Below are 15,633 nucleotides of genomic sequence, written 5' to 3'. Positions count from 1 at the left end.
ACCACAAATTAAATTAGCACATCAAAGTAGGGGCTAAAAAAGTAGTTGGGAGAATTTGAGAAAATATTAAGAGAAGGTAGAGTCGATCAGACGCATCTCGTTGCATGCAGTGTAGGTTCAGTTGCAATAACATGGAAACAGAAATCTCCTTCCCAGGGACCGCGATCCCTTTATCACCAAAATTCGAAAACGCGCGGGTTCTGAAACGAAAACTACGGAACGAAACTACGGAAATGGCCAAGAAAGAGGCAGGCAATGTTTGTATGAAAGCACCACCACTTTAATAAATACTCATATCTCAATTCTGGTCCAATGTACATTTTTGTTTATTTTCCTTTGAAAATATTACCTTAATCTCATTACAGCCATAAATAATAAACATGCTGCTCTCCAGATCTACGTCTCGCCCATGATTTTGTCGACTTCTTCCCAATCAATTTGACTTCTGGTACTGCCAGTACTCTCCGACATGTTTCCTACAGCCTCGTCAACTTCAGCCTGTAACGCAACAGGAAAACACCTTATCTTATAAGAAGACACCATCCTATTCCGTCACGTAATCCTATCGAAAGATTGCGTGACTAGCTATGTGAGAATTCTCGTAAAAGTAACGTCACACAAGTGAATAATTAAGGTAAAGTCTAACTTTTAGCATAGTGACCCATCCGGCCGGTGCTTATCTCCGGTTTCAATAGGATGAAACCGCGAGTACGAGTAATTCTTCCACCCCTTGATGGAATGCTAGTCCGTCGCTAGGTCCTCCCTTCTCCCGGCATTTAATTTGCCAGTATTTATGTATAGACCTGGCCACAGAGAAGCAATGTAAAGTAGTTTCTTGTCCAAAGAAAGGAAAACAAAACTAGCAAAAACCTTCTTAATCCTTGAGAACGAGACTAGACTGCCCGACTGTACATCGATACAACAACAATTCTATCACTCACCAAGAGCTGTGCAACATCGTCAGACGTGCGCATGCTCTGTCTTGTATTCCACGGGCTGACCTCATCATTAAACTCCGGCAACAGACTGCTGCTAGAAGGCACCGCAGGCTCAGGATGGCGATGCCTCTGGTCCTGACTACCTCTTGGTTGCCAATCATCTGAAAAATCAGAAATACATAAGGCACATTGATAAGAAGCTGATCAAACGAGGTATGACCATTACGGTTAAGGAGAGGAATGATCGTAAAATACACGGAAAATATACGCGACTCGACATTTTTAGTAAACACCACCATTTTGAATGATTCCTATACGGCAAGAAACCGCGAAGTCTGGGACCAATACCATCTTTGGGACACGTTCGTTAGGAGTTCGGAATCATCACGCAAATAGAAATCGTAGATACGGACATCCTTACAGATTTGGATTAACAAGCTTCTAATTACTAACCATGTTGCAAAACTAAATTCCAAATTGGGGGCTTTGTGGACTACTCTGCTATTCACAAGAATGAAATATTTACCTTTTCGTCTTGTGTTAAACAGACTGGATCGTTCTCTGGTTGGTCTGGCAGAACTGTCCCTTTGAGGCTAAAAAAGAATAACACCCTTACTCTGACGGTAACAATTAGGTGTTTACCCAGCAACTACGTTGTTATTCAACAGGAAATGTTTGCATGACATAAATAAGCTACAATCGCGGACAAAAGTCCTTGGGACACTTACGTAATGTAACGAATTATCTGTTTTTACAACTGAAGTTTGAAAAAAGCGCTGCTATCCTTTTAAAAACGCGTTGCTGACCCCCCTCCCCACCCAACACAATATTCAAAATCAGGTGAAATTGCAGGCACTAGTTTTCAACATTGTATGTGAGGTGGGGGGCGAGGTTAAGCAGGTGAAGTTGTATTCGTGTCTGGCGCGTGCGCAAAAGCACCAAAAGTGCAAATTTGTCCCAAGACTTTTGTCTAGGATTGTAGAACTCTTATATGTTTACCATAGCAATGATTGACTAATATTACTTGACCACTACCGTGAAGGAAGATTTAACACTTCTTTTAAAAGGTACGGAAAAGGCCACAAAATTTAGTATTTAGCTTGGTGAAACTCGGCGTGACAGGGGCGTGACAAGCAAAATGGCAAAATGAAATAGAGTATACCATATGACGTGACAAAAATGAAATATGGCATGACACGTGACAAGATTCGTGTCATCAAGCATGACAAGCAATGTGACTTCATAAAAAGACACGTGACAAGATGTGACACGAGACGTGACACTAGTCGTGACAGGAGACGTTGCATAAGGTGCAATACGAGTGTGTCAATGACATAGTTAGACGTGTTTCATGATACGAGATGTAACCTGCGTGACCTCCCCTATTTGTTGCTACCACGTGATAACACAATCTCTTACCTTACTGATAGCGCGCCAATCCACATCTGATAACAAGTCTCTTAGTTCATCATCCCCTTCTAACAAGCTTTCTATTCCTTCTAGGTTTTCTTGGTCAAAAGTAGAACCATCATCGGGAATATCCTCGAGCAGGCGATCTATTTCCGTTAAAGTCTCCCCTCCAGGGAGGAGAGAGTCAGTAGGCCGTGTCCTTTGGAATGTTCTCCCCATAGTAGTTGTGCCTTGAGGTTGCCGGGATAAGCCATACCCACCTAGAGTCATAGGTGGAGTTTTCCTCATGGCAGCCTCTCTAGCTCTAAATCGTTTAGGTTGTTCCTTCGTGAACTTCCGATATGTCTGTGTCGTTACAAACTCGGCGCCGGTCGGAGACTTCGAGCGCCAAAAGTCATCGTCGGGTAACTGGTTTTCTTTAATAAACTCACTGTGATCTTCATCGACATTTTTCCCTTGTGGTCTCCCTGAAGCATACCCAGTTGTAGAGACTGGACTGCTGGTTCTTATAATGTCGTGCCGAGGAGTATTTTGAGATCTAAATCCTATATTTTCACGTCCGTGTCTCGCGATATCATCGGAAAATGCCACATCTACAAGACCCTGTTTCTCGGGTAAAACATTTTCTTTTGTGTGAGCAGATTTCTCTACTTGCCGGTCCCGTTTGCCTTTAACCGGAGCCTTAGGTAACTTTTTATTTCGTTCATTGGTTCTTTTCTTTTTTCCTGTAATCGATATTGAGTGACGTGAGTTCAAGTTCCCTCCGTAACGAAGATTTGGTTTGGGCTCGGTGGGCTTGGGAACCGGCTCGGCCAGCATCTCGGAGAGGAGATTGGACGCGGACTCGAGCCTTTTCTGCTTATGCTGGTCTTCTGTTTTCCTTGGTAATTCAACAATAAAAAAATCGGATATCAGAGGGATTCCTCAGATCCCAAATATAATTAGGGTAACGAAACACAGAAAAGTCTAGTTGCGTTACCTCTATAGCGTGACCTCTGCGTGATTGTGCCACAAAAGGTACGTTATACAAAATAGTCATTTAACCCAATACCTGCGTTTGACGCTTCTCTCTTTTTCCATCAGCTTCATCTTTTTAAAATTTGTGGAGCCCTGGAAATAAACGAATAAAAAACGCAAAAAGTTTAAACACACGAAGTGAAGTCTAGTTTGCGCATACTCGAAGCACACAACTAATGAAGCGACAAATTTGCCTGATTTCCTCCCCCACCTTCCCACCACTACAACCTTTGCTTAGAACCAATTAGTAGGAATTCCGTCTTTATCATAGTTAAAGTTAGTTTCTTGGCTGCAAGCCACACACGAATTCTCTCCAAATCAAGATTAATACAATTATTCATTTTATGAACATCACTACCAGCAAACGTAACACTAGTATCATCGGCGTACATGCTTGGTTGGGAATGCTGGACGCAATTAGGAAGATTATTTATACATAATAGAAATAAAAGGGGCCCAAGAACTAAGGATTACCAAGGATTACCAAGAATTTTGATTTCAGTTATGTAACTTATCGGTGAGGTTTTCTGTTTATAATATTTGTCTTTCAGTTTTAAGCTTGATTAAGCTCAAACTACACAAGTCTAAGAAGTAAAAAACATTTTTATACAAGAGAAATTAATACTTCGGTTAACTTTTAAACCTGGGTTAGCGTTAACTGGCTTTCGAAAAACCCGGCCCCGGGGTGTTGGGTTATTAGGGTATTAGGGAATAGGGTTATTAGGGTTTTGGGTTTTTGGGTTATTGAGGTATTCGGGAATTACTCTTACACTTTAATATCCCAATACATGAATACCCCAATACCCTAATACCCTAATACCCTAATAGCCTATTAACCAAATACCCTAACAACCTAACGCCCTAACACTCGGGTTAAACTCTTTAAAAAGCTAGGAAGGACTTCACAATTTTCTCACTTTAAAACTCTTCTTACAGTTTATGAGGTTAGAAAATGTTTATGTCCATATTTTGTCAGGGTTAAATCTTATATACCTTAACAGAGGTAGTTAAAATAAATGAAGTAAGACTCATAATTCTCCCTTACATTTCTTCTGTACTTTGTCTGTTTTTAGCCGAGTCGGTTTTTCGGTATATCACAAGAGAAATCTCCCGCGATTTTGAAAGACAACCTTTAATTATTTGTTAAATAACAGAGGAGGTTCGTAACTACCTGTGTGGGAGACATGAAGGGTTGGTGTTCCTGTGCTCGCATTTCTTCCTGTTGGCCTCTCCATTCTGCTTGCCTTTCTGAACGTTTCTTGTTCATCCACTCTTTTAAGTACTGCCGGGCTTCAGGGCTGGGGTCCCTGCTGCATGCAGGGAAACAATGGACTTATTAGTAATCATAGATACGCAACGCGTGCAAAGTACCTATGTGAGATGTGGTCATTTCTACACATGTTAGGGTAATTATCTGACCTGATAAGCCGCACAATTTCAACGCTTCGAGTATCCCCTTGATATTAAGACCTTGGACTACCATTACAACTTCTCACAAGCTACTGCACTTCAAAAATAAATAGTAGGTTTTATAGTGGCATTTGTTCCCTGCCTAAAGAGAGTTTAGTCATGGAAGAATCGAGTTATCAACCAACCAACCTACCGAGTTCTTCGCACTTCTTTGTCTTGAAATATTTCTTTCAGCTTGTCTTGCGATAATGTTAAAGATTCCAATTGAGAAGCTTGAGGTTTTTCACTCCTAACGATAAGGAAAAACACAAACAAATGTATGAGTGTCATATCAATGTCTTCATATTGTGTTACTAGGGGTAGACACTTACGTTTCAGTGCTTCTCTCCAACCAGAAGTTTAGACCGCTTACTAACCGAGCTCTAGGTCCGTACTGTAAGTTACAGACGGAGATTTTCCCCCTTCGACTTATGACCGAAGCACAAAGCGCGTGAGCCATGAATCGAAGGGGATAAAAAATTAGGATCCGTGTCTTACAGTAGAGACCGAGAAAACGAAGTTAGTAAGAAATACGAATATCTCTCCCATGTGTCGGACGGTTCAAGTCACGCGGAACGTCTTCAAATGACTGACGTACGTCAAAAGCAAAACGATCAATTACGCGACGAAAACAGCTTCAAATTTTAGCGGGACGTACAGTAGAACCTAGCCCGCTAAATTGACCAATCACAGCGACCGTAGTAACCGAGAATTAAAATGAACATGGATACTAGTGGATTGTCAGGGTTACCTGCAAAGGTTTACCTCACTAGAAAAGCATTTACCTTTCACGATCTTGTGTGAACGAGGGCGCCTTTTCCTTGTCAGCGGATGTTTTCACTTCAGTTTCTGAAGAATCCTGCTTCTGTTTATGAGGCTGTTCTTGATCAGAATATTTTTCTTCCCCCTCGCTTGAGGCGACTTTCACTTCTTCGTCCTCCTGGTTCTGTTCGAAGCTTCTGTCTCCGTCATGTTTATCTTTTTCGCCGTCAATCTGTTCTTCGATGTCTTCATTATCAGGTTCACCTTCTTTGTTCTCTTCAACATCAGTTGCGGCGATTGCCTCGTCTTTTTCTGCGCGATCCACATCAACATCAATACTGTCTTCTACGTCTGTTAGTAATAAAGATTTTAAAAAAATCATAACGTTATCTAGCAAGCGTATGTCTTCAGCAATTCGATATAGAATATACCTTCTGTTTTCGGCAGCCTCGTGGCCGCTTGCCTTTCAGCCGAAGTTTTCCCCCCTCTTCTCCATGGCGCGGGGTCCCCCCATCTCCGAGGCATTCCCCGACGGGACTCTGCGGATCCCCTTGAGGACGAAGCTCTTGATGAGGGGTTTAACACTTCGTCAATACTCTGAATAGCAGATAGAAGCTGGAATATAAAAATAGATCAAACAGGCAGGGTTTATATTGACTTGAAACACTAAAGCCCCACAGCCCTGGGATTGTTTGATAAGCTTACCACGCGAGAACTTTTGAACTCTCTGTCCATATTGTGCGTGATTTGATCCATGGCTTCAATCCTTTCACTCATTTCTTTCATTCTCTCATTCAGGAATTGTGTTGATACAGCTCGTGCACTGGACTGGGGAGCTGTCGGGAAGGGAAGCGGGTAAAGCCTGGAAAAGAATCGAAGTTACTTCTAATTGTTTATTATGCTGTTCAAGGTGGTTCTAACTTTTAAGTCCGTGGATAAAACCCTAGTGTGTGACCATTCAAATGAAAGCTATTGAGCAGTACTTTCATGTGGTACTGTTTATTATGCTGTTCAAGGTGGTTCTAACTTTTAATTCTGTGGATAAAACCTTAGTGTGTGACCATTCAAATGAAAGCTATTGAGCAGTACTTTCACCTGATACCGTTTATTATGCTGTACAAGGCGGTTTTAACTGTTAAGTCTGTAGATGAAACCTTAGTGTGTGACCATTGAAATGAACGCTATTAAGCAGTACTTCCATGTGGTACCGTTTAATATACTTTACAGTATACTGTGCTGTGGTTCTAACAAAGTTCGCACTTTTGTACTGCTGGCGTATCGTTTACCTTTGTATAGGGACGTCCATGGAGTCCATCATGTCTACTGTGACTCTATCAGGTCCTTCCAGATGTCTCTCGTATTCTTGTTTGGCTCTCTCTTGTTGCATCTCTGGCTCGTAGTTTTGGCTATCTTCTGATACTTGAGGGAAAAGAGATCAATTTTTCCGTTTACTCCGTAATTTTAGTTTCGATTGAGAACTATACGAAACGCACGAGGACTGTTTCATCACATTTCGAAACACCTCGAATTTTATCAAAAATACCCCGCTTCATGTCGTATTTTCAACCCTCTTCCCAGTGTCTAGAAATGTGAGAAAATGTGCCCTCTTGTGTTTGTTATACTGGAGTCCCGATTTTTCGAACCTCTAAGGGAAATGAAAATTAGTTTGAAAATCGGGTAGCTCGAGAAATCTGGGGTAAAATTACAGTGTTTGATTGAGGGGAGAGAAGGGACTTTTGGTTCGAGTTACCGGAAGGTTCGAAAATACGAGGGTTTGAGAAATCGAAATTCCACTGTATAGCAAATGTACTCAATTGACTTGTTTCTTTACGCGACCACTGTAGCCTAGTTTTCGTCGCAGCCATTTTCAAAGTTGGAGAGTTGCGCGATTTACGGATGAACCAAACGACTGTGAAGACGATTAATTTAGTCTGGGTTTGTGGAGAGAGATAAACCAAAATACAAACGGTTTCTACCTGTCCTTGATGTAAGCGCTGTTTCTGCATCAACGCTCTCCGTCCTTTCGGTTTCTCGTTTTTCTTCATCCACTCCATCTGCAGAAGTCATAGGTGTACTTTGAACCTCTAACCACTGTTCATGATCTATATCAGCCACACTTAGAAACTGCCTCCCCCTGGTCGTTTCAGGAATTTTCGGTGCACCAGGAGGGGCACCGTCACGCTCACTTCCTACATTGACTCCAAGTTGCTTCCCTCGGATAGAAACAGGGCGATCAGTAGCAGCTTGGTCATAATCCACAGCAGCTTCAGGGGGGAGCCCTTCGGAGATCTCTATCATATCAACACCAACCTGCGTGTCTTGATCACGTTTGGGCATTTGAAGGTTAAGGAAAATGTCCGGTGGCAGAACTGGCGCGTGAGACGTCACGTGATCAGAATCAAAAGATTCTTTCTCCGTTTGAACGCCCGACGTTACCAGGTCTCTTCTCACTGGAGCTGGCCGCGCAGAAACCTGGTCAGTTTGAGAACTGGAATTAACTTTCAAAACATTATCTCCGATACGGTCCACCAAACCCGACTGAAAAAATCCCACGGATTTTACTTGCGATGGTTGTTTCCCTTCGTCAACTTGAATTCCCACGGTACTCTGCTCTCGGCGGGTTTCCGAAGGCTTTCGTATGCCATCTACAGAAGTTCTCCAATCGGGACTTCCCCTGCGATACGCGGCCACTTGCTGGTCGACTTCATGTAGTTTCCGTCCGATTCTTTCCTTGATATACCGCATGGAAGGCGGCCCCGGCATAATCTCCTCAAATTCCCCGGAGTTCAATTCTTCCTCCCTATCTTTGCGTCTTTTCATCGCCCCAGGCCCTTTAGTGCCACGATCAGGCACAGCAATCGGCTCTGGACTTCGCTCAACACGAAAATATTTCTCTTCTTCGGAACCATCAGAAGCTTGATCGGAAATTTCCGAAAGTTCTAATTCACTTTCGCTCAACGTAACGCTTTTCTTCAAACCTTTCTTTGAAACCTCTTTCTGTTGCGTACGCTGCTTGGTATGTATGGTTTTCTTAGGAATTGGACCTTTCTCCTTCTGTTGTTTTACGGGCAAAACTTTCTCAGTTTTTCTCGCTTTCTTTGCAGGTTGTACAGTAATGATCTTTCCCTGTGAAGATTTGCTGCGAGAAGGTGCACGTCCTCGCCTGCTCTTGAACAAGGGTGACGTAGAGCGAGGTCGAGCCTGCTTTTCCAAAGCCTGCCTTCTTCTTTGCCTGAAAATGGGTAAGGAAAGCGATTAGGAAATAATCATCTACGTGGTGTGGTTTTCTGGATAGTAAATGGAAAGAAGGCCTACAATAAGGCTATAAGATATTTCTAAGAGAACAAAAATAACACCCAAATTTATCTTCCCCAAATCATAATTACTCGAGACCCCCATCCCCCTCATAAAATCGTTTTTGTTATATCGTCCCCTTTATTCTTGGGCCTTGCGTACCCCTCTTTCTTCTCACCCTAAAGATAGTTGCTTTATAGGATTGTTTGGTCAATAATGAATTTAAACAAAACAATAAATCTCTTTTAAATGAAAGAAAAGCCTCTCCACCACTATTTTTTAGCGTAAACCCCAACTATTTGTTTCCCTAGGGAGCAGTTAGCCGGTAACAAGTCAGGATAAAGGAGGGGGCCTAGCAACCGTACCCTGCTAAACGCAACCTTGCTACAAAGCAATGTCAAACATGGATGACAAAAACTCCAACACAATACCTGTAGTTTCAACGAGTATAATACTTTCTATCTCCCAGTCAAGTCAGTTTTGGTCAGTGTTTGAAAAACCGGGTCGTGGTGTTTTGTGGCTAGTCTACAAACGTTGTCTATTTTGTCATTCTGATTGGCTTACCTGGAAGCTGTGTTTCTCTTGTCTTCCTCTACCAAATTCTCCTGAGGTTCAGCATGTGCCTTCACTAACTTCATTTTATTTTCCCCGGAGGGTCGTATGTTCTCTTTCTCATGGGGGTAGCGCGCAGGCTCACTAAAAGGTGCCAGCTTGTCCCTCAGTCCTCTCTCAAAAGCTAGTATTTTCTCCAAAGGAATAAGCCTTGGGGCCTCTGCTTGTCTTGGAGTTTCTAGGAGCGGCCATGCTTCACGAACTGTCGGCGGATTCTCGTAAAGTTTCATTTTACTCAAAGCGACTCCATTTGGGCGAGCCGGAGTTCCGGTCATGCGCAGTAACGCCGGCACTGGCACGGTAGCAGGCCCTTTTGGTCTGGCAGCGTTTTGCCAAATTTCTTTCTTGGGTTGGATTTGTAAGAACTTTATTTTACTCAAATCCGGGACTGCCGGTTGCGGTGTCGGGTTTGATTCGGGAAGATGTAACAACGGGGAGTCTTCGCTTCGCTTGGGGACTTGAAGAAGCTTCATCTTGCTCAAGTCAAGTTTAGTTGACGCGTCGACAACTGGAATATGAAGCAAGGGCAGAACTCTCCTTTGATTTTGATATTGTGTTGTTGGAGGTGGTGGATTGCCAACAGTGTAAGGATCTTGCTGTTGAAGTAAGGAAGCTTGTTGGTGTTGCAATAAAGGAAAGAAAGGACGAGGAACGTCTAGCTTTGGTTCCATGCTGGGTTCCGTTTGAACCCAGCCCGTTCTCTCATCAACGTTCCCGTCACCACGGGTGTTAGTCATTTGATCAGATCGATGAGTCACATGACCTTGGTCAGATGAAATCCCAGAATGCTGCAGTGTCTGCGAGGCAGCTGACGTTACCCTGTGAGGATCAGTTTGTGAGGCTGTTTCCGCACGGGTCGTTTGTTTTCTTTTGTCGCTAGATGGGATAAACCCCGAGCTCTGACTGTCCACAAGCGTTGGTATTCGGACAAGAGGAATGCCTGTCTGCGTGGCGGATGCCTGACTACCATCGCCTGGTCTGCAAGAGTAATGCAATGTATATGTGTAAAGTCCGTTCATACCCTTTGCCTACGATATCCATGTCTACTGACTCAACAGGTCAGTGCCTTTGTCCGCAGTGAGAGTTCGCCGTCGCTAATTTTCATCAACAATACTCTATCGCACTATACACCACCACAAGTGAATATTGTTTTCCACGCGTTCTCATTGGCTAACTCGGAGGTGATTATCAAAGTACTATTCACCCCCGAGCAGCCGAAGAGAAGTGTCCGACCGTTTGTCGGTTTATTGTCGAAAATGAGGTAATTATTTTGGTCCGCTTGTTATTCAGCTTTTGTGGTAAACAGTAAAACTATTATTTACCTTTGTGTCGGTGAATAGTGAAGGATATTTGCCTCGCCGCTTCGCTTTTTAGTCGTTTGTCTTTTGGAGCAGGACTGAGAGGAGACCAATTTGGTATGTAGTCATACGAATGACAAACGAGATCGAACCACCACTAAGCAGAAGCCCTATTTGCCATTTTCAATAACGACGAATCTGCAACCAGATTAATGATTTCTGATGTAGTTTTGATCAAAACAGTAACCTCACCTTACGACAAGAAGTAACTCCATTTGTCCTTGAGACACTAGCGCTTCTGTGGCTGAAGACTGACTCCACTCTGCAGGTTCCACTGTGTTCCTCTGCTTTGAATCGTGACTGGCCACTGTACCAATATCCTCTTGCTCTTGTTGTGCTACTGAAGATTTCTTTTTCTTTTTCGCTTGGCGTGATGGAGACGTCCTTCTTATGGGTTGTGTTGGGCCTGCAGGGAGTTGTGCTGCAAATGATGTCTTGTTAGTGGTCTTCTCGAATTCTGTTAACATAATTTAGAAAATAACGTAGGTTTAGCACACTAAATAGTTTGTTTATCTTCTGCTGTAGGGTTACACGCAAAATGCCGCGCGGAACGTATCGCGATTCATAGTTTTGCTAACGAGAGAGACGCGGATAGACAAGAGTACACAGGACTCCAATTTGGTCTGTGATAACACGAAGGATTAAAAAGCGAGTCTGAGTTTTTTAATCACGAGTATTTGACGAAATAAAGGGCTCTTGTAGAAATGACTAAAATTCGAGACAAAATTCGAGGACGAAATTTAGTTAAGGTGAAATTTGTGAACCAACTGTGACAAGTTGAGTATATCAAGAACAACCAAGTTTCTTATGGGCATATTAGGCACTGTATCTACTATTTTTTCAAGCGCTCTTTAAATTCTTCTCTTGCTCCAGAATAGGTCTTCGATTTTATTTCTCCGTTTTCTCCTTTGTTTTAGTTTCGATTGAGAAGATATATCAAACGCTCAAGACAGTGTTTAACCGCATTTCCAAAGACCTCGGAGTTCGTAAAAAATACTCCGCTACGCGTTGTATTTCCAACTCTCTTGGGTGGGAAATTTGCTCAAACATGGTCTTTCGTGTTTGATGGATTATATCGAACGTATTACCTTGAAAGGGTTGTTTCTCCCAGTTAGGTGCATCTTCTTCAGATCTTTTCTCTGCCTGTTCTTTCTCTTCATCTGAGATTACCTCCTTTTTACGTTCTTTCTTTTTGCCTTTCCGTGAGCGTTTCGTTTTTGCGGGAGTAGAAGTTACAATTGTTTTGACCGAGGATCTTAACTCTATAGCGAGAAAGAAGAACATTGGCAGTAGATAAATAGCAATGACCCTGAAAATAAAGTTCGGCATACACCACGTTGTGGGGTCGTGAAGCAGGGACAAGCCTCTTCGTGTGTACCCATGGGACGCACCTTGCATGGACAGTATGCACGCTGATGCGCACAAAGTGGATATTGATTCATTTCTATATTGCAGCGAGGTCAGTTTGCAGGAGCAGTACACACAATGCGACATCGAAAAATGAGTTCAATTTGTCCCTGTTTCATGACGCACGAATCCAAAACAGCCGAATTTCACGCAACATCTTTCGTGGACAAAATGTTGTCCCCGTAGCAGTCATTTTTCGCAAAAATGGACATGACACACAAGGAAAACTGTCGCTACAACATGCCCACTCTTCAGGAGTGCGTGCCGACCTTAAAGGAGCTATGCCACGGTTTGCGCACCTTGAAAAGTTTAGCCTACACTTTTCAAGTTCGTCGTTTGTAATCCAAGTCAATCTTCTCCATCCTTAACCATCCTTGTTCCTTTATTGTTTATTATAATCTCTTTGGTGTTTGTCTATCTCAGTAGAATACTATTTTCAGGTTTCCTTCAATTTAAAGGTAATTTTGTACGTGGCCAAAATAACTCAAAATACCGTGACATAGCTCCTTTAAAGTTCGGTCATGCTCTAGTATGTGTCAGTAACGAGACCTTATAATTACATTTGTACCTGTATCAGAGTAATATGTTGTTTGGCTGCCAGGAACAACAACAGGTCTGCCATTGTCTTGCAGAAAATGTCGCTTTTTTAACGCACCACTGAAGTCCTTTTCCTCGTCCGTTGTAGGACTCTGTACTACGATGTTCGGGATATTTGGTTCACTGTTTGATTTGGGAATACGATCCAGACGCTGAGTGACTCGTAGATCCTTACGTAATGGTCTTGCGAACGGCCGTTCCTCTTGGTGAGCCTTTGTTGGTACAGACCTGGTTGGTTCTGTTGTCTCACCTGCCAGACTCCTCGCGTCACCTTGAGATTTTCGAAGCATATCTGGAGTTGATTGGTGATGATGGCTGTCTTGTAACCTTTGATCTTCACCCGCTATGCTATTTCGTTTCGTTGCTCTGTTTGCAGACCTTTGAATGTTGGAATCGCTCAAGACTTTTCGCAAACCTTTTGGAGGCGTCGTGGCATCTTTCAAAACGGAAGGACGCTCTGTTGCGACATCAGAGATCTTCTTTTGTGGAGAAATCTTCGGTCGGATGACCTTGATATCAACCAGAACTTCTGTCTCTGATACCCAAGGCCAGTAGACATTCTGGAGCAACCACAGACCGTTGATCAGTAGTGGAAGAGCTACATGAACGCGCATTACTGGATGCGACTCGTTTGCACCAGGAATACTAACATCAAAATTACTTGAAGGCAATGACGAACCCTCTAAGGACCATCTACTGAGCCAAGTGAGACTCGGAAGTAATTCAAGCATCAAACTTCCAAGGGTCCTTATCCCAGGAAGGGAGTCTAATCCTGCGACATCATTGAGGCTACTGCTCCTCTTTATCTCCGCCTCTGAGCCCAAACTCGAAGGAGGGAGCTCCGGTTTAGACCTGGACGATCGCACATCTGTGAAGCTCTGGCTCCTGAAAAGGCTGGAAGGACCATTGATGGGCTTAGCTGCAGTATCGCTGTGAGCTTTCTGTTGTAGCGCGGCCAGAGACTTTGTGTCTGAAGCTAAGAGATGCTTGCTGTACGAAGAGAGTAACGGTACAGGATAAGGAGCTTTGTTGTGTTGTGTCAGCACAGTTTTGGAGACAGTGATCATGAAGAACGTGTCTAAAAACTGGAAATACGACGGCTGTGTCTCAAACAGAGCTGTTCCCACTGCTACAGCCTGATCTCCATGTCTTGCTACAACACCTTCATCATCAGCTGTAGCCTTCTCAGACGCATCGTCCACCTCGAAAAACTGCTCGCAAACTCTGCCAAAGAGTTTTTCTCTATCCATAAGCTCCTCTTCCCAATCCATGCACTTCTTGCGATAATACACTGAGAGTGGTTCATCAGCCTGGTCTTCATTTAACTCGCTATCTTCTCGCAAACTAACGCCTCGGAATTGAGCCATGAGCCTCTTGAACTTAGCTCGTCCACTCGTTGTTTGTACCACGTCAGGGTCGTTAAAGAACTTAGCGGTCAGTTCTGCTGTTGCATAGCTGGGTGGCAATTCGGATAACAGCGTTAGTAAGGTGTCGTTGATCTTGTCTGTGGCTCCAAGCAATGAACTGAAAGGACTCAGTCTTGTGGTCCACAGGAGGGTCTCCCAACAGATGGAGTGGATTGTTGAGGCCTCCTAGCGAAAAAAGTGAATACATTAGCCTACAAGCGAACACACAGATAGATGCTCTTATCTCTTTCTCCAGATTCACACGAAATCTCTTTCTGACGTGTTGGGCGTATGAAAATGGGAAACAATTCGCAGAGTTGAAATAAAACAAAAAAAACACACACAAAAAAAACAGAGCGGTATCAAACACAGACCTAGGGTACTTACCATTTACATGGGAAAACCGAAAATTCCAGTTGGAAAATCAAATGGTTCGCGCCATTCCGTTTGGGAAGCTTCAGAAAATATGGGCTGTGATTTGGGTTGATGCTATTTTTCTGCTCTTTTTAGTCTCTCTAGCTGATGTGGATATACTTTATAGCGATTCCCTCTCCCGCAATGTTCAATTTAATTGTTTAATGTTTATGCCTGAAATTTCCAACCGGATGGTTTTTGTAAATGGTAAGCACCCCTAGAGAATCCGAGTCACCTTGTTTAGCCCTAATAAACAGAACCACATGAAAGAACTGCTTATCAGTTTTCAATTGAATGGTCCCACATTAGGGTTATATCTACAGAAAGATAGAATAACCGTGTACAGCATAATAAACAGTACCACATGAAAGTACTGCTCAATAGCTTTCATTTGAATGTCACACACTAGGGTTTCCTCCATAGACTTAAAGATTAGAACCACCTTGTACAGGATAATAAACAGTACCACATGAAAGTACTGCTCAATAGCTTTCATTTGAATAGTCACACACTAGGGGTTTTACATTGTAGAGCCTAATAATCAGCACTGCACGAAATTACTATTAACGTGTACATACCTCCTCACTGCCCGTTGATTGGCTCCGCAGCTGTCTGTATTTCCTGGATGATTTACTCATCTTATCGCGTGCATGCAATAACCACATAATCGAACAGAATTCACGAAAACTGCACAGGACACTCCCAATCGAAGATGACAGCTTTTCATCAACTTTATCTTCTTGATGGCCAGAACTTTTTTTGCCTGAAATACAATAATGTCAAACTAATTATACCTTACTGCACCATCAAACTAGACGAAACGTGGCTGAAGGGTCTAGTTATTCGAACCCTGGCCCTGGTTATTGTTTACGTTTTCCTGAGAAGTTTAGCCTCAATTTGTCAAGTTCGTCGTTTGTACCTTGTTCCTTTTTTGTTTATTATTATCTCTTTGGTGTTTTCCATCTTAAC

The 15,633-nt window shown here is 42.9% G+C and overlaps 1 protein-coding gene across 3 annotated transcripts in view; it reads right to left on the bottom strand.

The window, feature by feature from the left end:
* Positions 1-258: 258 nt before the first annotated feature.
* The window catches only part of LOC110065671 (uncharacterized), a 28,673-nt gene continuing 13,298 nt past the window's right edge, over positions 259-15,633 (bottom strand). For 2 of the 3 annotated variants that reach the window (XM_089286937.1, XM_089286938.1), the window contains exons 14-30: positions 15,243-15,427; positions 12,816-14,436; positions 11,929-12,102; positions 11,033-11,297; positions 9,435-10,460; positions 7,553-8,808; positions 6,863-6,995; positions 6,282-6,438; positions 6,008-6,191; positions 5,600-5,927; positions 4,969-5,064; positions 4,537-4,675; positions 3,400-3,458; positions 2,358-3,228; positions 1,465-1,531; positions 942-1,099; positions 259-498 (exon numbers count right to left, since the gene is read on the bottom strand). In XM_089286937.1, coding sequence (XP_089143063.1) covers positions 397-498; positions 942-1,099; positions 1,465-1,531; positions 2,358-3,228; positions 3,400-3,458; positions 4,537-4,675; positions 4,969-5,064; positions 5,600-5,927; positions 6,008-6,191; positions 6,282-6,438; positions 6,863-6,995; positions 7,553-8,808; positions 9,435-10,460; positions 11,033-11,297; positions 11,929-12,102; positions 12,816-14,436; positions 15,243-15,427 — 6,821 coding nt within the window. In that variant the 3' untranslated portion in view covers positions 259-396. The remainder of the gene's footprint in view (positions 499-941; positions 1,100-1,464; positions 1,532-2,357; positions 3,229-3,399; positions 3,459-4,536; positions 4,676-4,968; positions 5,065-5,599; positions 5,928-6,007; positions 6,192-6,281; positions 6,439-6,862; positions 6,996-7,552; positions 8,809-9,434; positions 10,461-11,032; positions 11,298-11,928; positions 12,103-12,815; positions 14,437-15,242; positions 15,428-15,633) is intronic. The other variant, XM_089286939.1, reaches the window with a different exon arrangement.

The sequence above is a fragment of the Orbicella faveolata genome, unplaced genomic scaffold (assembly GCF_042242905.1).
Source record: "Orbicella faveolata isolate gen_17 unplaced genomic scaffold, um_ofav_v1 contig_14, whole genome shotgun sequence".
Taxonomy (NCBI): domain Eukaryota; kingdom Metazoa; phylum Cnidaria; class Anthozoa; order Scleractinia; family Merulinidae; genus Orbicella; species Orbicella faveolata.
This window is presented reverse-complemented; position numbering and strand designations above follow the sequence as displayed.